The 19,062-nt window shown below is 58.9% G+C and overlaps 1 protein-coding gene across 7 annotated transcripts in view; it reads right to left on the reverse strand.

Moving 5' to 3' along the window:
* PLCG1 (phospholipase C gamma 1) overlaps positions 1 to 19,062 on the reverse strand; it is a 42,360-nt gene that overhangs the window by 1,833 nt on the left and 21,465 nt on the right. For 2 of the 7 annotated variants that reach the window (XM_061441435.1, XM_061441433.1), the window contains exons 5-31: positions 17,522 to 17,606; positions 16,688 to 16,771; positions 16,424 to 16,446; positions 15,277 to 15,349; positions 14,184 to 14,285; positions 13,655 to 13,773; positions 12,860 to 12,945; positions 12,455 to 12,575; positions 11,978 to 12,146; positions 11,439 to 11,561; positions 10,454 to 10,555; positions 9,569 to 9,756; positions 9,098 to 9,298; positions 8,552 to 8,671; positions 8,081 to 8,261; positions 7,708 to 7,785; positions 7,195 to 7,298; positions 6,861 to 6,957; positions 6,686 to 6,755; positions 5,820 to 5,977; positions 5,233 to 5,329; positions 4,602 to 4,826; positions 3,768 to 3,916; positions 1,881 to 1,995; positions 1,587 to 1,748; positions 1,232 to 1,320; positions 148 to 332 (exon numbers count right to left, since the gene is read on the reverse strand). In XM_061441435.1, coding sequence (XP_061297419.1) covers positions 148 to 332; positions 1,232 to 1,320; positions 1,587 to 1,748; positions 1,881 to 1,995; positions 3,768 to 3,916; positions 4,602 to 4,826; positions 5,233 to 5,329; positions 5,820 to 5,977; positions 6,686 to 6,755; positions 6,861 to 6,957; positions 7,195 to 7,298; positions 7,708 to 7,785; positions 8,081 to 8,261; positions 8,552 to 8,671; positions 9,098 to 9,298; positions 9,569 to 9,756; positions 10,454 to 10,555; positions 11,439 to 11,561; positions 11,978 to 12,146; positions 12,455 to 12,575; positions 12,860 to 12,945; positions 13,655 to 13,773; positions 14,184 to 14,285; positions 15,277 to 15,349; positions 16,424 to 16,446; positions 16,688 to 16,771; positions 17,522 to 17,606 — 3,306 coding nt within the window. Of the gene's footprint in view, positions 1 to 147; positions 336 to 1,231; positions 1,321 to 1,586; positions 1,749 to 1,880; positions 1,996 to 3,767; positions 3,917 to 4,601; positions 4,827 to 5,232; positions 5,330 to 5,819; positions 5,978 to 6,685; positions 6,759 to 6,860; positions 6,958 to 7,194; positions 7,299 to 7,707; positions 7,786 to 8,080; positions 8,262 to 8,551; positions 8,672 to 9,097; positions 9,299 to 9,568; positions 9,757 to 10,453; positions 10,556 to 11,438; positions 11,562 to 11,977; positions 12,147 to 12,454; positions 12,576 to 12,859; positions 12,946 to 13,654; positions 13,774 to 14,183; positions 14,286 to 15,276; positions 15,350 to 16,423; positions 16,447 to 16,687; positions 16,772 to 17,521; positions 17,607 to 19,062 lie in introns of all 7 variants that reach the window. The other 5 variants (XM_061441432.1, XM_061441429.1, XM_061441430.1 and 2 more) reach the window with 3 other exon arrangements.

The following is a 19,062-nucleotide window of genomic DNA, read 5'->3' on the forward strand; positions in this document are numbered from 1 at the left end:
GCACAACTTCCATGCCGGAATGTAGGGTTTCCATGCAGCAAAAAGGCTGCAGCTCCGCTCTGGGTTACTGGGAGGAGGCTGCCTTTCTCCGCCTCCACCACGGAGACCATGCTGGGGTGGGATATGTCATGGTGGGCACTGCCCTACCTGCGCTCCCGGCTCTCGAAGTGGTCAGCCAGCTGCTCCGGCGACATGCGGAACTCCTCAAAGGGCTGCTGGTACCGTGCCTCGAAGGAGCCCTCTCTGCCTCTGCCCAGCAGCAGCTGAGTGGCAGCATCCACGGTGCGGTCCCGCAGGGCTGCCCCACTGAAGAGGTTTATCTCACCGTTCTCCTGCTTGGATCGGGAAAACAACGGCAGGAGTAAAGGGCCTGAGAGCTCAAAGTGTGTGTCTGCTCATGAGGACAGTGCTGGGCTCATGGGGTCTCGGGGGTTGCAATGGCTTTAACAGCCAGCAATGAAAAACATCCCGCTCTGAAGGAGCTGTGACTATGCCAACACAGACAGCCCCGGGCCAGCCGCGCTCATGGTCCTGAGCTGTAACCTCCCCGGAGCACAGCAGGGACTGGGAACGAGCACATCTGCCCCTTCCCTTCTGCTGAAGGGCTCTCCAGGTAAGTCAATCGCAGCCCAGGCAGGACCCTGCCTGAAACACCCCAACTCGCTGCAGGGGGCAAGTCCAGAGCTTGCCATCCCACCAGCGCTCCATGCATCGCTCCAGAGCAGCCCTGGCAGCTCAGTGCTGCATCCGACAGCCCTGCTGAGCCCTGCAGCACCATCACCTTCTCCTGCATAGAATCAGGGAGTTATGGAATGGTTTGTGTTGGAAGAGATCTTAAAGCTCATCCAGTTACAACCCCTGCCATGGGCAGGACACCTTCCACTAGAGCATGCTGCTCCAAGCCCCATCCAACCTGCCCTTTTTCTTCTAATCAAGTGGTCCCTTGCACTGAGGAGGTCAATCAAGCCCTTCCTTGAGCTGCGGTTTGCTAAAGTGGGTAAGCTGTACCAAAGGACTGGAAATCCAGGGCTCAGTCCAAAGCATTTCGCACCAAGAGAGGCACCAGGAAGATGGCTGAGCTCCAGGCTGCTGCACAAAGTGCACGGCACCCACGCAGGAACGGTCAGAGGTGCAAGCTGTCATTTCGCTTTCAGCTAATACTTGAAGATCCCCAACAGAACATAAGCTCCTACAGTTCCCTTTGGAATGGGCCAGCATGCCCCAGCCTTACCTTGCTAGGGAAGATGTCTATCTTAACAAGCAGGGACGCCAGCTCCAGGTTCTCGCTGTAGTTGTTCTTCAGGGGTACCGCTCGGAAGCCTACAGCAGACACAGCCCCAGCATCACTGGCAGGGACACATCTGTCCCCAGCACCCCTTCTCCCACCCACCTCCCCTCAAGTGGCAGGCAGCCCCAGTGGCCATTAACAAATGGCTTCTGCCTTCCTTGGGGCTCTGAGCTGCCATGGGGATGGGAAGGACTGAGCCTGACAGCATCCTCCCACAGCACTCAGCATCTCCCTGGCTAAGGCTGCAAACAGCATGGGGCCACCAGGCCAGCCCTCCCCACCTCACCGAGGGCTGTACCTGTCTTCAAGCCTTTCACCAGGAAGGTGGCCTGAGCCAGGAAGTTCTCATCGCTGAACATGTCCTCCTCATACACCACGAAGCGCAGGAAGGCAAAGTCGGGGTTGCTGACCTGGAAGTGGAACTGCTTCGGGGTCCAGAGCGGGTTCAGGCCATTGTCCGCTACCACAGGACACCAGAGTCAGTGGGAGCCCAGCCCAGCCCCACGTCCCTGTGCCACCAGCGCTGGCACCAAGCGACATGCCCGCACCAGTCAGGAGGGGCAGTGGGTCACTCTCCCAGCCCTTCACTCACCCACGATCTCCGTTTTCTGCTTGGCATTGTCGTACTCGGCCCCAGACACCTCCACCTCCACAAAGGGACAAACGATTCCCCTCCCATTTTTGGGAAGGTGCCGGGCCCCCAGAACCTGGGCACAGACCAGAAGACACTTGGTAAGGGATGGGAGCAAAGGGAAAACTATGTGTTTGCATCCCACACCAGTTTCCTTCCAACTAAATCACCCTGGCTCTGCAAATTGGAGAGAGAAGAGATGCTGCAAGCCAGCCCAGCCAAGCCCAGCCTGCCTTGGGGAAAAACAACTCCCACCCCTGGAAATGCTACGGTGTCACCCTGGAGGCTGCTTTGGTGCCACTGAGCACCACTTCGATCTATAAGCCGTCAAGAGGCAAGTGAAGTGTTCCAGGTTCCTGTCTGGTGCCTGCAGAGCCAGACCTGGGACCGCAGCATCCCACCCCATCCCATCCCAGCCTGCAGAGCCATGCTGGACATCCCCTTCCTTGCTGAAACTTGTCCCTCCTGCCTTGGCCTGAGGACAAAAAGGAGCTGTTCCGCTGCTGCTCTGCCTCCTGTTCATAGCACAGCCTGTGCTCCACTCAAATGACAACCTGCTTCCTTGCAGGGACACGAATCCCAGCTCGCTCTTGCAGAGGCCATCTGTCAGCCCGGCGTGCTGCCGGCACGCTGCTGTAGCAGGGGAAGGACGTGCTGCCAACGCTGGATCATGTGCTGTGAGTCACGCTGAGCTCGAGGCGGCTCCTCCATCCCTGAGCTGGCTGCGGTGGGGACACTTTTGCCAGGGGACAAAGGCTGAGCCCTTCTCTTAAAGGAGACAGTGATGGGCTGCGTCGCGCTGACTCGGCGCCGGGTGGTTGCGGCTGCATCCCGAGATGCGGAAGAAGTTTGGAAAGCAGACGGTGCAGGGAAATGGTGCCAGGGATTTTTAGGGAGACAGCGGGTAGAGGGTCAGTGGTGCAGATGGGACACAAAGGGGCGTCCCCATTGGGAAGGGCTGTGGCTCTCTTAGGTGGGATCACTCTGGAACAGAGGTGGCTTCAGAGGAGCTGCACTTTGTGTGTGGTCAGAAACGGGTGAGCAGCTAAAAGCAGGATGTGCCTCCTCCCCAGGAGCTGCCTGAGCTGACAGGACTTGCAAAAGAGACTGGTGACCCAGAGCTCGGCTCTGGGACCACTGGGGATGCCTGCACTGGTACAGGGACAGCCACTGGTCCAAACATGAGAGCCATGGTGCAGCTGCAGCCTCCCCATCCCTCCAGGAGCTCTGCTGGTGAGCGGTCCCCTACCCTGCAGAGCCTCGGCTGTGCTGTGAGCTGACACAGGGACAGGCCAGTCCCAATCCCACCATCCGGGAAGGAAAAGATGCAACAAGCACCTCCAGCCCATCCTCCGGTACCCCCAGCAGCAGCCCCTCCTCTTATCAACACCAGCAACACAGAAACGGGCTGAGAAGCACGCTGTGATCATGAGCATCTTCCCAAGAGAGACCATGACCAAAGGGATATGGGAACACGGAGCCCGGAGCAACCACGCGACAAGGAGGGACCACGGCGCAGCTCTGCGTTATCCCGATGGGAGCCGCCATGCTCTGTTATCCCGATGGGAGCTGTCACACTCCAAGTGAAGGGGACTGGGATGTCACCTCCACAGCTCGTGGATGCCACCTGGCGGCCCCAGGCCCTGGCGGGAGAGGTCCCATGGGAACACTGGGGGATGCTCCTGCTGGTCCTCTCCCGGCACCCGGGAGCAGCACCCATGGATCCCCCCCGCAGTGGGGCTCAGGGGCTGGGTGAGGAGCAGCTGCAGAGGCCAGGAGCCAGGAACACCGTCAGATCACCCCCAGCTTGGCACAACCCCTGGATCCACGCCGGGAGGAGGAACTGACCTCAATGGAGATGGAGAGCGGCTCGACGCCCCGCAGCGTGCTCTTGTCGAAGGGGTCGAAGATGTCATCCCGCATGTTGGTCGGCTGCAAGACGTACCCACACTGGCCACTGGACATGAACAAGGCCTGGTTCATCTGCATGGGCTTGTCTGGAATGCACAGGCAGGAGATGGAGGGAGGAGACCCCATGCTCGTGTCACCAGCCACATCACCAGGAGGATTGGTGCTTTGCACAAGCCCTTTGAAGGGGTCACAGCCCATCCCCTGGCAGTGCCTGGTGCACCAAAGTCTCACTGCAGACTGGGCACATGCTGGGCCCAAGGGGGGCCTGCACAACCTGCCCAACTGCCCACTGCTCCATGGGTCACCTCTTTTCCCTCCCTCTCCTTTCAGCTTTCCGTGTGCAGGCTCTTGTGTTTGCCAAACCACCCTGCGAGATGCTTGAATTCCCCACTGGAATGGCAAAGCCAGCAGGATAAGAGGCACATAGCTCTCTGGTGGGCTGGTGAGCTCCCAGCAGGGGCTGGCAAGGGCCAGGGGAAGGCTGGACAGGGCAGCATGAGCAGGAGTGGAAGCTGGGGCCGCGCTGGACCCTGCCTGTCACCAGGGACCTCAGGGGACTCCCTGCTCCCTCTCCACTTCATCCTGTCCTTGTGGCACGACAACCCCCTGGCTCAGCACGGCTCCTGGTCAACCCAGCCCTCTGGAGCACGTCTGCCCTGCGGCAACCATGGACGTGACCACTGAGCTTGGCTCCTGCAGAGCCCCTCCTGGGCCCCAGTCTGGGCAGGACGAGGGCAGGGTGCAGGCAGCTCCCCATCCCGCTGCCCTCACCTGGGGTCTGGAAGTTGAGGGCCACGAGCTGGCTGCCACAGATCCACATGGGCAGCGGGTCGTAGTTGGAGGAGTCGAGGCGCTGGCCCTTGGGGTAGATGCGGGAGAGCTGCAGGCGGTTGTACTGCAGGAACTTCTTGCCCTTGATCCTGTTGACGTACTTCTCTGCCTTGGTCTCGGGGAAGGAGGACATATCCCGGTAACAGGCCCTCTCTGTGCCAATCTCTGCAAGGAGACAGCGCAGGGTCGGCCAGGAGCACGTTCCCTTTCCAAACACTTCAACCATCCCAGGCCCCTCCCTAACACCGTCCTCTCCCCCTGTGGCTCAGCACCATCGGGCTGTACAGACCCCGCTCTGACCCGGTGCCCAATGCGATGGCTGAGGCATCAAAGCCACCCCTGGTGATGGGGCACGATGCTCTCCAGCCTCAGCCTCAGCAGCTGCTCTGGATGGTGACAGATCCCAGCATCCCAGCAACACAGGGATGGGGATGGGAACTTCCACCCTCTGGAGAAGTACATTTCTAGAGCTTCAGTGTAAACTGGCTCTGGCTTGCTCCTGACACCACACTGTGGGTCTGTAATGCCTCACTGCCTGCCTGCAGTGGCCACCAGGCCAGCAGATGCTCACTCTCTTCATCAAAGGGCACAGGCCGGCAATAGACCACCAGCTCTGAAAGCTCCAGGGCAATCTTCTTCCTCCTCTCCATCATCTTCCCTTCGGAGAGCTGCCAAGAGAGGGAGAGGGAGGTGTCAGGGCCAGGGGGAGCAGTGGCATTGGGTAACTCAGCTCACCAATTCAGTCAATGGCAGCACTGGCTGCTCCTGCCCATGCTCTGGGAACCATGAGTGGGTCTGCTGGGGGTACACCACAAAAGCACCCTGATGGGTCCCACCTTCCCCCTGAAGCAGGACTGGCAGCGGTACCAATGCAGGGCAGCAGAGCCTTGCCACCCTCCATGGATGGAGATCCCAACCTCCCAAGGCTCCAACACCCTCCCAATGGACCGATCTTCCAGAGATGTCCAGCCTGAACCTCTCAACCCACCACGTGTGGCCTCCACCCCTTGCTCCATCGTCTAAGGTTGTTCTGGCTTTATCGCCTTTGTAACTGCTCTGTCCATCATCACGTGCTGCCATCGCACCAACCCTCCCCTGCTCCTCGTGGGAAGCCCAGGGTTGGGAAGGAGATGTCCCCTGGGCAGGGCTCTCGCTCACCCGTGCATCAGCTGTCTGCGCTGCCTCCCGGATCTTCTTCACCCAGTCCAGCAGGTCCTCGTGCGTATCAGCCGCCACGTCCAGGGACACGCGCGACACCGAGGCCATGCTGATGGAGAAGACGAAGAGGCGGCTGTTCTTCCCCTCGGGGCGGATGGCTGTGGGCAGGGAGCAGAGGGCAACGTCACCGCAGATGCTGAGCCATGTCCTTCACAGCACAGAGGGAGGAAGGGAGAGCACGAGGGGCTCTCGTGGCTGCCCCAGGACTTCTCAGCTAAGAGAAGCTTCCATTTCTGGTTGTTGGAGGCAGCAGATGAAGCCCAGGATAGGTGAGGATGCAGTGTTCCCTGAGGGGGCTGAGAAGCCTTTGTAATGCCCTCTTTCTCCCATACCTACATCAGCTTCACTCTGTGCCCTGAAGTGCTCCGGTGAGAACAGCCACCCAGACCAAAAGGGCTCAGGGGAGGCAAGGGGCAGGCAAGAGCTGCAGACCAGACCCAGCATCCCGAGCCCCTGGCAGGGAGATGGACCACACGTATGTGAGGGAGGACCAACCCTTATGGGAAAGGAGGAGCCCACAACATTGGTCTGAGCTCCCTTGCTGTGGGGCAGCTGCCCCACAGGTTTTCAAGGCTCCTTGGCAGGACCCAGATGCTCCTCAGCTGTACTGGGGCTGCAAGGAAGTGCCTGAGCCCCAAAGCCCAAAGCAGCTCCTGTGCCAGGAACAGCAGTGGAGGAGTCTCTGCCTGACCAGCATACACCATAGACTGTGCACTTCCAGCAGGCACAGGGGTGCCCGGAGGCAGTTGGAGACTGAAGCCCTGCATCCATCACAGGACAGGACCATGACCCTTGCTGGCACTCACCGATCTGGCAGGAGGGCACATCCAGGACACCCCCCAGCAGGTCTCCCAGGGGGCTGTTCTCATCCAGCTGCTGCTGGGAAGGAAGCAGAGGCAGGATGGTGCTGGGCAAGGTGCTGGGATGTGCGCACACTGCTCCTCCCGCCATCCCTCCCTGCTCCGCTCCGCACGAGCTCACCTCCCGCTCTGGCTCCAGGCTGCTGGGACCAGTGATTTCCTCCACGTAGTTGGAGGGGAACCACAGCTGCTTCTTGCCACCATAATCTCCTCTCCACCTGGAAGAGAGGGATGGGGCAGCCTCAGCACCCGCATGGGGTCCCAGAGCATCCTGACTGGGGTGACAGGGGACAGGCAGCTCCTCCATCATCTGCTTTTAGGGTTCGTGAGGCTCTGGGGCTGTGCAGCTTGTCAGCAACCCCCAGATGGAGCCACCCCTGGAGGGGACACACCTCTGCATGGCACCAAGGTTTGCACGTGTCCCGAGGGACAAGGGAGGCTCAGGACACACTCACCAGCCTCCTTCCTGCTTCTCCACATTCTGGATGATGGCATTTTTGGTGAAGGTGAGTTCATCCTCCCGCTGCGCCTTGTAGTCGAACAGGGCTTTGACTGCACACTGCAATGAGGAGGGTTCCCATGAGGCCGGGCAGCGGGTGGATACATGGACAAGGATGTGCTTGCTGGGGGGACCATGAGGCACGCTGTGTGCAGGCAGTGCCCAGCCCTGCTGCCAGGCCCTAATGACCTTGCAGAATAAATCAAGGCCCCCATTTATGCCAAACCAGAGGTCACAGGTCTGGCATGGCTCCACATTGGCACTTTCCTTTGAGCTGGAGCCACTGATGGGTTTAGTTTGGAGGGCTCAGGACAAGAAGCAGCCCAGCCCGGGAACCTGCAGCCTCAATCTAGAACATGTCTCTCCTTCGTGGTATAGAAATGAGTGTGCAAAAAATACAGCTCTTGGGCAACAGAGCTAAACCCTGCGGCCCTGCAGGCTGTGCCATGGCAGGCAGTTGAGAACATACCTTGAAGGTGGGCATGGGGTTGGCTTCCACGTAGAACCCGGGGTGGCGTCCCTCGTAAAGGGCTCCATAATCCGGCTCCTGCGGGAGCAAAGGGCAGCAGTTACAGCAGGAGAACAGGTCCCCACCTCGGGGCAGGCAGGGAGAACACCCCAGGGAGGGCACAGACCAAAGGTGATGCTGCACACAGCAAGCAGAAGCCCACACTTGGGTACCGGGTCAAAGGAACAGCAATAAACCTCACTGAAGCCCAAAAGTGCTTCCAGCCCGAGAGGTGCAGACTGTGAAGCACAGAGATGGCTCATACAGCACTGCTTCAGGGCACCAGCTCGGAACAGACCTGTCCAGCATCCTTCCAACAGCCGCCCACACTCACCGCTGTCCCAATCTTCTCCAGTGTCTCCTCGTTGATGGGGTACCTCAGCTTCATCTTGCGGTACAGCGGGTGCTTCTCGTAGTAGCTGATCAAGTCCACCAGGCTCTCAAACTCGGAGTTGCCGAGCAGCACGGTCTGGCCCTCCTGCTGCACCCGGCAGTGCTTGATCTTCCCCTCCGCCCTGGCAGGAGCAAAGGCAGAGAGGAGGAACTTGGCACCTGGCAGGAGAAGGTCTCTGCCAAGGTAAAGCCACGCGAGCAAAAGGAGCACAGCCATCCCTCAGCAAGGTCCTGAAGGCTCTCAAGGGGCTGTGGGTCTTATCCAGGGCCAACAGGAGTGAGAAGAGCTCTGGGAAGGTTCATGCCAGGATCACAGCCACTCTCCTGCTGTCTCACACACTGCAGCATCCCAGCTCCAGCTCCCACAGCCACACCAGGAACCCAGGATCTGCACCCACCACCACGGACACACCTGAAGGAGATGGCGTAGGAGCTGGGCTCGCTCCTCTTGCGCACCAGGAAGGCTCCATCCCGCGGCACCCGCATCAGCATGTGCTCAGCTTGGGCCCGCGTGAGGTTGGCGTGGTACCACCTTTCAGGAGAGACACGTCACTGTGCACGGGTCCCCACACCTCCAGCTCACCCCACACCTCTGCGTGCCACAGGGCTTCCCCTCCAGCCCCTAGAAATCTGCTTGAATCCTCAAAAGGAGGACAGGGAGATCATCATGTACATGACACTGGACAGGGCCCTCTTCTTTCAGAGACCTTTGGTGATGCATGGGTGAGGGCATCCCAGCCAAGCCCAGTACCCCTTGCTTTGCACTGAGCTTCCACCACAATCAATCAGCAACACGAACAGCAGAGCTGGCCAGCATGGCTGCTGTGACATAGAGAGCTCCACAGGGAGCAAGTGGGGACCATAGAGCCCCAGCAAGGAAGGAATGGCTGATGTGGGAGGGTGTCCCAAAAGGTCCTGGCTGCTCAGTGGACACGACCCACCCCAGACCCACACTCACTCTTTGCTCTCATGGGCATTGGTCTGTGGCACCGGCTCCGTCAGCCTCATCTCAAACTCGTTGCACCTCAGAGGCACCTCCTGGTAGTGGGTGATGAGGTCGTAGAGGCTGTCGAACACTAGGTTGTCCGTCAGGAAGAACTTGGGGCTGCCGGCATCCTGCCGCGAGTGGATGCGGCAGTGCTGCACCTTCCCGTTGCGCCTGCGCGAGAGGGAGAACCGGGGTCCTCTGTGGGGATCCTGCACCAGCCTCAGGCACAGCCCCAGCCCGGACACAGCATTCCTGCCCCACCAGAGAGCTGACATGGAAGGGTCCCAAAGGACTTGGCCCTTCTGCATGGACGATGAGCTGGCGGGATGCTGGGGCACAGAAAAAGGGGAGGGATGTGCACTGGAGCACTGGGAGCACACCGCTGCACAGGGACGGGATGAACCCAGGCCCGCAGCGCAGGGAGCAGCGCTGCAGCCTCACCAGAAGGACAGGGTGTAGTCTCCAACGAAGGTCTCGCTCTCCCTGACGAGGAAGGAGCCGTCGGGGGCGCCAGTCTCGATGCAGTACTCGGTCAGAAGCCGCTCCGCGATGTGCCGCCCGTCCCGGCCCGCTCCCAGCTTCCCGTGGAACCACTTCTCGGTGGAGTGAAGCTCCGTGCTGTTGCTCACCTGCAGGGAACCCAGCGCCCTGAGGGCAGGCTCCGGTGCCACAGCGCGCAGGGGTCTTCCCACCAGGAGCAGGGAGCTTCCCTGCAGCAGCTCCCACCCTTCCCACCCCAGGATCTATCTCCCCCTGCAGGCAGCTGGCAGTGCTCAGCCCCTTGGACACGCAAGTCATGGAATCACAGACTCAGACTGGTTTGGGCTGAAGGGACCTCAAAGCTCATCCAGCTCCAACCCCTGCCACGGGCAGGGACCCCTTCCACTAGAGCAGCTTGCTCCAAGCCCCTGTGTCCAACCTGGCCTTGAGCACTGCCAGGGATGGGGCAGCCACAGCTTCTCTGGACACCCTGTGCCAGCGCCTCAGCACCCTCACAGGGAAAAGCTTCTGCCCTAGATCTAACCTAAACTTCCCGTTTCAGTTTGAACCCATCACCCCTTGTCCTATCACCACAGTCCCTGATGAAGAGTCCATCCCCAGCATCCCTATAGCCCCGCTTCAGACAGTGGAAGCTGCTCTGAGGTCTCCACACAGCTTCTCTTCTCCAGGCTGAACAGTGCCAGCTTTCTCATTCCTGTAGTCTCCTCTGGACCTGCTCCAACAGCTCCATGTCCTTATCTTGAGGACACCAGAACTGCACACAGTGCTGCAAGTGGGGTCCCTTCTCTATGTGAATGACTGACTGTCACACAAGGCATCCCTCACCTCCTTTTGCTCTTCTTCATCCTCATTTCCTTGGTCACTGGTTGTCTCCCCAGAGTAATAGATCTTGCTGCTGGTCAGGACAAAGTAATGCGGGTTCCACTCCTGCAAGGAAACAAACTCTGGGCAAAGAGACCCCCGAGGCAGCAGCAAGCTGGCCCCCACCACCCATCCATGGGACCAGCTCTTCCAGGTCAGCACGACCAGTGACGGGTGATGGGGTTTGCAGAGGAGTCACCGACGGCAGTGAATCAGCAACACTGATTTCAGTGGAGTCACAGGAGCTCCTAAGACATTGCCCAAATCCAAAGGATGTGGTAGCTCTTACATCTAAAGTGACTGCAGCTCACACTGCCAACACCCCGGCATGTAGCAAAAGGGGATGACCAAATGGAAAGCAAATCAATGCAAAAAGAAAGCACTCTGCCAGGGTCAGCACGGGGCTATCCCCAGTGAGGCTACAGGAGATGGCTATGTGCTTCACTTCCCTGTTCTCCAAAGCTGTGCTTCATTCACACGTGACTTTGCCTGACCGATCCCCAGCGAAGCAAAGCCGCTGAGGGAGCGGGCTGTGTGGAAGCAGATGCGCACAGCAGAGGGGAGGGTTGGTGCTTTACAGAGCAGAATGCTTGCCGAGGTGTGGGAGCTCCGCGGGCACTCGGTAGGAGGCAGGAAATGCCACGGCTAGAGCTGACTGCAGCAACAGATAAAGAGGCTTTACACAGCGCAGCTGCAGTGCCTCAGCCCAGAGCTCCCTCTAGCTCAGCTTCTGCCTCTAACAAGGGCCAAGAGGTGCCTAGGGGAGAGCACAGGAGAGAGCCAGCACAGAAACCCCCAGCCCTCAGGGACCCTGAGGAACAGGACAGAGCAGCGCCTCTTAGCTCCTGTGCACCACAATCTTTCCTATCAGCACCACGCAGCGCCCTGCGGAGCTACCATGGCACCTATGGGGCCCACAGCGCGGGGTTCAGGGCACGGAGACACGTACGTGGTTGATGGGGTCCTCCAGGTAGAGGATCCCGTTCTTGATGGAGTTGCTGATGTCGTTCTCGGAGTACATCACGGACGTGGGTAGCTCCTCGTAAGCGCTGCCCTCTGCCAGCTTCTTGTGCTGTGAGACAAGAGGTGGGTCAGGTACCTTGAGGGAAGCAGGCACCCAGAAAGCAGCATGGGCTGCCTAGTGAACAGCCAGGTCTGCTGCAGTGGGTTCCCCTAGACTGAAAGGACCAGGGTGGCACCCATGCCACAGAGATCATCAAAGGGCACTGAAGTCCCACCCTTCTCCCCAGAGGTGATTCCTGCAGCAGGAATACCAGCATCCCCCAAGCTCTCCAGAAGGGCAGCACCCAGCTGCTGAGCTTATTCCATAGCAGCTCCTCTGAAGCATGAGAGCTTTTTGTCTCCCATTGGGTTGAGCATCACGTCTCCCCTTTCAGCAAACCCCTTCCAGAGGTTAGGAGCTGCCTTTTTTTCCACACCGGCACCATTTTGCCCCCATTGTCTCCACTAGCTGGGGATGGAGTTCACCTTGATGAGGATCTTCCTCCTGAGCTGGTTTGGAGAGGGAAGGCCATCAGCAGAGATATCCACAGGTTTGGTCAAGAGCATGTCCCCAAAGACCTTCTTGAAATTCTGAGCCATGTTCCGCTGCTGAGCAATGCTGCAGTGGTCCTCAATGGACAGAATGACTGGGAAACTGGGAGAAGGAAAAGAGCTGTCAGGACCAGCACGGTGTCCAGGTGGAACCATCACCTGATGGTCACAGGTCACAGCCTCTGTGCCCTCAAGGAGCACTTTGCATCCGCAGTGATCTGTGCTGCCTTGAACACTCAGTGTAACCACCCTACAGCACAGTGTCCCCCCCACTGCCGGCGATGCACATGGTGGAGAAGGACTGACACTACTGGGGTTTACCCAAAGCTGCTTTGCTCCAGCCTTGGCTCTACCCACTCCTTGCCTTCTTGGCAGCTCTGCTAGCTGCAGGCCAGGTCCTGCTGTACTCACTCGGAGGTGACAAAGGCATGCTCCTTGATGGTGACCAGGACATCAGAGAACTTGATCTTGGTGGTTAAGGTGTGCCCATGGTAAATGACTGGCATGCCATCGGGACCGTCCCAGCAATCCACTGCAAGAGACCCATGGAAGCATCTTGGTTGGAATACAGGCAGGATGAGATGGACTGAAACAAGCACTGCTGGGATCCGCATTGGAAGGTAACAAAGCAGTGAGGCGAACGTCCAGATCTTCCTGGGGAACCAAAAGCTCAGGCACCTACCACCAGTCCCACCAAGCCAACACCCTCAGCCCCTCCAGCACATCAGGGTGGCAGCAGCATATGGACCAGCAACCCGAGCCTCCCCTGACCCCCACCGGCCACCGCTGGGCACAAAGCACAGCTCCAGCACTCACGTTCAATGCAGCGGCAGCCCATGCGCAGGCAGCGCGCGTACGCCTCCAGCGAGGACTCGCTCGAGAACTGGTCCCCGGTCAGGTACCTTCCACGGGAGAGAACACGTGAGCAGAGCCACGCACTCACAGGGGCAGGGGTGCCTGCTGGGCAGAGCCACCCCAGGGGAGGTTCGGTTCTGCCCCGGCTGCAGAGGGCTGCAAGCACCGTGCTGAGGTCCCGGGTGCCAGCTCTGGAGATGAGACTCAAAGAGCGGTATCAGCATCAGTGACACAAAAAATGCCCCTGCAGCAGCCAGAGAGCAGGGTCAGGCCAGCTCCTGCAGGCACACAGCAGCTCTCTGCCTGCCCTCTGCGCCTTTAAATTCGGGCTGCGGTGTTGTCACCGCATTCCATGAATGGGGAGTAGAGCCAGAGCTCATCTGCAGTAAAGCAGTTCCTGCAAGGTGCTTCTAGCAGCAGGGAAGGAAAAAGGCCAGTTTCAGCCTGCCAGGATTTTGTCACATCTGTCCTAAGAGCCTCTGGAAGGTGATGACGTTGTTAATGGTAAGGAATGGCCAGAGTGACAGCCATTCACTGACCTGAATGCACAGTCTGTGAAGACATGAGGTGCGGACAATGCGCAAAACACAGACGGTTAAATGATAAAGGGAGGACCGGGGCACCAAGAGGAAGGTCTCTGCTGTACTGACCCTGGTTTGGACCCACCACTGGGATTGGGCAAGACGAGGGGAATCCCACCCTGGGGAAGGGGAGGCTGGGAGCAGACACGTGGAGGGAGCATCCCCTGGTCCTTACGTGTTGTGTGAGGAGGAGATCCAGTAATGGGAGAGGGGGTTGTTCATGTTCTCCAGACACACCATGTCCAGCTGCGAGTTCCAGATGCTGTTCTCTTTGGAAAACAGGAAGGTGAGAAACTGCTCAGGAAGAAACAGAAGCATGTTAATGATGTGGAGGAGCCGTTTACCTGCACACACATCCAACCCTCCCTGCCAGCAGCTACCCAGCAGCTACCCAAGTACCCTAAGGGGCATCAAACCAAGTGCAGCCCCTTTCCTCCTGCAAATGAATGCCTGGTGAGCACTCCCAGCTGCACACCCCCAGCACATGAAAAGAGCCCACAAGCCATTGCTTGGCCAACCAGCTCTTGCGCAACAGGGTGACCCACCACGTTCACCTCACAGCAACACAGCTTACAGGAGCTGTGATCCTTCAAGCATCACCCTGACATGTGAAGAGACAGACAGCAGAGCTGTCACCCAGCACACTGGGGATGTCACACATACTCCACCCCGCTCCATACATGCCAGTGTTCAAGATGTCTTACTTCATCCAGGGAGAAATAAGGCTCATCAATCTCCCTCAGAGGGTCTCTCAGAAAGTTGAACATGAATTCCTGTACCTGAAGGGTGTCTGCAGCCCAGAGCTCCTGCAAAACCCCAAGAGAAAGAAAGCATTGCTCAAACCCATGTGTGGCTCATCCAACCCGCATCTTTAACCACGAAGGAGGCAGCTTTTAATGCAAGACCAGCTCTGCCATGAACTGCACTGTCAGCACAAACAGCGGCTCGCACACAACTGCAGGATCTGCCCTGTTCCCAAGTGCTCTTCACTTTCTCAGTACATGCATTTTCCTCTCCAACAGCTCCTCCACATACATCTGCCACCCCTCCTCGCTCAGCAGCAAAAGCCAACCCAGCTTCCTTTGGCTTCTCCCCTCCAGTGTCTTTCATTAGGCCATCACCATGCTGTGTCTCTTTGCTGGTTCTTGCTGCGCTGAAAGACCTCAGATCGCTTCTAAATGGAAGGGGCAGATCCATGGGCTGCTCCTCAGGAGCTGCTGAGACCTCCGGAGCAGAGAGGATGGACCATGATGCTTTGACTGCTCCACACCTTCAGTAACCAGCTGAGGCCATTGGGACTGGGTACACTGCCTTGACCAGTTCCTCCCTCCACTCCTCTCAGACCTTCTGCTCTTCGTCCCTTCGCTGACCAGGGTTCCTGGCTGAGGTTTACCCTCAAGAGTGCCCTCCCTGCACCACCTCCTGCTCTAGGAATCACAGAATCCCAGCCTGGTTTGGGCTGAAGGGACCTTAAAGCTCATCCAGTTCCAACCGCTGCCACAGGCAGGGACCCCTTCCACTAGAGCAGCTTGCTCCAAGCCCCTGTGTCCAACCTGGCCTTGAACACTGCCAGGGATGGGGCAGCCACAGCTTCTCTGGGCACCCTGTGCCAGCGCCTCAGCACCCTCACAGGGAAGAGCTTCTGCCTAAAGTGTACTTAAGGGAGGATGTGCTCAGGCCGTGGCTGTGCCAGGCAGAGCACCCACAACCATCACCTCAGCCCCACTGCAGGGCTGCCCTCAGGTCCCTGCCACTGCCCATCCCATCATCCCTCCCCTGGGCCAGTGCTGCGCTCACCCTCTGGTACTCCAGCAGGAACTTCTGCAGCTCCAGCAGTGACACCCTGAAGTGCTCAGACCTTTCTCCAGCCCTGGCAAGCAGAAAGAGAAGGAGAAGCTTTGGTCACTCAGGCAGCACATCACAACCGACTGCTCCCAGCGCCCTGTGAGAGTGCAAGCGACCACCATGGTGCGTGCGAACGAGATGTGCTCCGAGCAAGCCGTGCTGCAGGGGCAGAGGGGACGAGCAGAGAGCGACAGGGAGGGCACGGCAGCAAACACACAGCAGGTGAGAGCATACATCCACATCCCAGTGCCAGGGACTGCGCCAGGAGCAGCCCAGGATTCACAGTGCCAAGGGGATGGCAACGTGGAGCTCTAGTGACAGGCAGCAAAAATCATCAGAGGAACCGACTTGTACAAGGGTGACAATAACTAAATGGGTGCAGGGCAGTGAAGAGGTGATTGTGACAGGACAGACCTACAGGGATCCAGAGGACATGGACTCAAGGAGGCAAGGCAAGGAACTAAGGTGGGAACTGATTATAGCTGATGATCTCAAAGGACTTGTCCATGAACATACCAAGCCGCAATGGACAGCCAAGGGCAATGCTGGGGACTGACACCAAAGAAATCAGAAATGAACTGTCAGTGCTGGTCTGCTGAGGTTCCTGCCAGCTCTTTCCTATGGCTATAGGGGAAAAAGCATGGGGAAATCTGTGGACAAGGTCACAGGTCTCCCCCTTCAGCTCCCGTGTCCAGATTCAAGCCCTTTAATCCGGACACCAGCCAAGGTGCGCACAGGGAAGGGCAGAGCAGGCACCACAGACGCTGCCTGGAGGGGAGCACCGCTGCAGCCTGCGCAGCCCCTGCTGTCATCGGCAGCCTCTGGGAGGTGGCTCAAGGTCTGGGTGCTCCACATAAAGCAAGGGACTGGTTTGGAGGAGGCTGAGCTGGGCTGGGTCCCAGTCTGGAGGAGGAGAGCCCCCCCTGCCCCGAGCTGGAGCGCCTGCAGCAGAGATGCTTCTTCAGGGTGCAAAGTCACAAACAGAGCGATAGGAAGAGGGACACAGCATGCCTCATCCCCAGCATGCTGCTGCAGGCACCGGAGCATGTCATGGAGCAGAAAACAGCCCCTTCCCCAGCAAACACAGAGATTCACCCACCTGTCCAGGAACGGGACATCCATCTGCAGAAGAAGAAGCAGAAGCATTAGGTTTGCCCTCAATCCAATGTATTGAAAGCACAAACTGATGTGGAAGGCAATGGGGACAGCAGAGCAGCATCTAACCTTTCCTTACAGCTGCTGCTCATCCCCCTGCTAACAGCCTAGAGCAAGGACTTCTTTACTCCCTGCCCTCCCTGGCCCAGGGCAGTGACAGCCATGGTCTGTCCCTCCCCTTCCCAGCCCTGCAGAATCCAGCTCTTACCATTTTCTGGGCGCTGAACATGAGGCTGCGGTAGAGCTGCGCGAACTGCCCGTACGTGATATCCCCGCTCCTCTGCTCCACGTCCTGCAGCAGGAAACCAGAGGTTTGACAGGGCCACGGGCAGCTCTGTGTGGCCTCAGGAGTGTCTCCTCCCACCAGGATCCCTGGGGGAAGAAGGAGGAGGAAAAGGCCAAAACCTGGCCAGACTTTGCCTCCTACCTCTGCACATCTCGGTGGGACCCACAGTGCCCAGGACACAGGCACATCCTAAATGGAGTCACACGATTCCCCCTGCTCCCCAGCCCACATGAAGGTATCAGTGCTGACAGAAGCGTTGCTGCTTACTTGAACAGCTACTAAAGGATCATTTAAACTCATGCTTGCAGAGAGCACCTGGAAACCACAGGACCTGAAGCGTGTGCTCTCCTTTGGCCTCGAGTTCAGTGCTGGTGGACACGGTCACCAGGAGCTGAGCCTTCACTCTTGGCTCTGCGGTGATGCAGTGGAGCTGCAGGACCCAGGATGCAGGAGGCAGCCACCAGCCCCGCTGCCCATCCTCCTACACTTGACCCCACCAGCACAAAGCCCTTGGCTGGGGCCGGGAGCGTGCGGGATGGGGTGAAGGGAAGGTGCTGGCCACCATGGGACCGGGGTGCAGCACGCAGCAGGACCTGGCACCTCTTCAGACCCCTCCCAGGAAGAGCCCCTGATGTTCAAACACTCCGTGGGACCCAACCACCACCGGGCTCTGCTCAAAGGCAGGACACGGGCTGCAGCGAACAGGGAACATGGTCCTCCATGCCAGCAAGGAGAGCAGAGATGTCACACACTTACCATGAGTCTCTCCCGCAGGAACCTCATGTTGGGCACCCGGTAGTTGACCTGAGACAGCATGTTCTTCAGGTCCTTGGCGGAGATCCTGCAGGGGAAAGAGGCAAAACACATTCAGGAGGGCTGGGACAGAGGCATCTCACCCTGGGACTGGGACACCCAAAGGGACATCAGCTGTGACACACAAGGACGGATGCATGATCCAGAAGGATGCCGGGGCTGGGACCGAAGGCAGAGCAGGAGAACATTTTCCACCCCAATGAACATCCATGCTGCATGTGGGGAGCAGAGAGGTGCTTGCATGCCAAGGGAACTGCAAACACAGCTCCTGCAAGCTCCTACAGGGCAAGTCCCAGCACCCTCAGCCCACTCAAGCTGATGCCACCACGGGCACACAGTGCCCCCTGCTTTACAGAAACGGCCGGGGAGGGGCATTCTTAAACTGGCTGTGCCCCAGCGTGGATGCTGGGTCACCAAACCTGTTCCAACCCCACTCCCTGGCCTGCAGGAGGAGGCGGACATAGAGCAGGCTTTGAGGTGGTTTGGACCCAGCTAATTCTATCAGCAAGAGAGTCTACTCACAGCCACAGCGATGCCCCATCGTGCCCCAGCCGTGCTCCCCCAGTGACTGTCTCACACACCAATGTCTTCCCCAGGGCCCTTCACACCAAACGTGCCAGTTCCCAGACCAGGAAGGGCCCCCTGACCAACCCCAAGCAGGATCCTGAGCTCCAGCAGGCAGAGATGGGCAGCAAGGAGCCCTGTTCCTTGTTCCCCTCTGGGCAACGGCCCTGCAGCGAAGGAAAACAGGAATGTCTCCCATCTGCAGGACCCAAGAAGCGAGAGGTCTGTGTGCCACCATCTTCCGTCAGCTCCTGCCCTAAAAGCAAGTCCTTGGAGCCTGCCCCAGCAAACACAGATGCTGCCTTTGCTCCCACGGAGCATGTGGGGGCTCAGAAACGTGCAGGATGCTCCCTCATCCCAAGCACTGGGCAAGTCTAACCCTGGAAACCCAAACACAAATATGGCCGGGAAGGGGAGGATGTGCTGGGTAGGGGTTTAGCCCAGGCACACGCAGTCATCGGCAGCGATGCGGAGGCGCAGCATGAACCGCATCTCTTCCACTCTTCCCTGGCAAGAGGATGATCTCAAAGGACACAAAGGAGGAGGGACCCCCAAGGAGCAGGCTGGTGTCAGGCGCTGCAGCGACCAGGGCCCCGCAGCCGGCAGCACACAGAGAGCCCTTGTTTGTGGGCTCTGAGCGCGGGGCCCCGGGACGCAGCACGGCCAGAGCCGGACCTGGCCCTGCTCCCGTGCTGTGCCACGGCCAGCACCGTGCAGGCAGTGTCCTGGGTGAGGGTCCTGCCCCTTCCCTTCCACAGCACACCCGGTACCCACAGCCATGAGCAACCCAGGATGAGTGTCCCACCTATGGGGTCCTGGGTGACAGGAGAGGACAGTGGGGCGGTGCTGGGGGGAGTGAACCAGGAGCGCAGTGAGAGATGCCACCACTGATGGGTGTCAAGGAGTGACAGCTCGGGTGG

This window comes from Pezoporus flaviventris, unplaced genomic scaffold (assembly GCF_033815535.1).
Source record: "Pezoporus flaviventris isolate CSIRO_AGI_PZ_B2104156 unplaced genomic scaffold, CSIRO_AGI_Pfla_v1 ptg000213l, whole genome shotgun sequence".
NCBI lineage: Eukaryota > Metazoa > Chordata > Aves > Psittaciformes > Psittacidae > Pezoporus > Pezoporus flaviventris.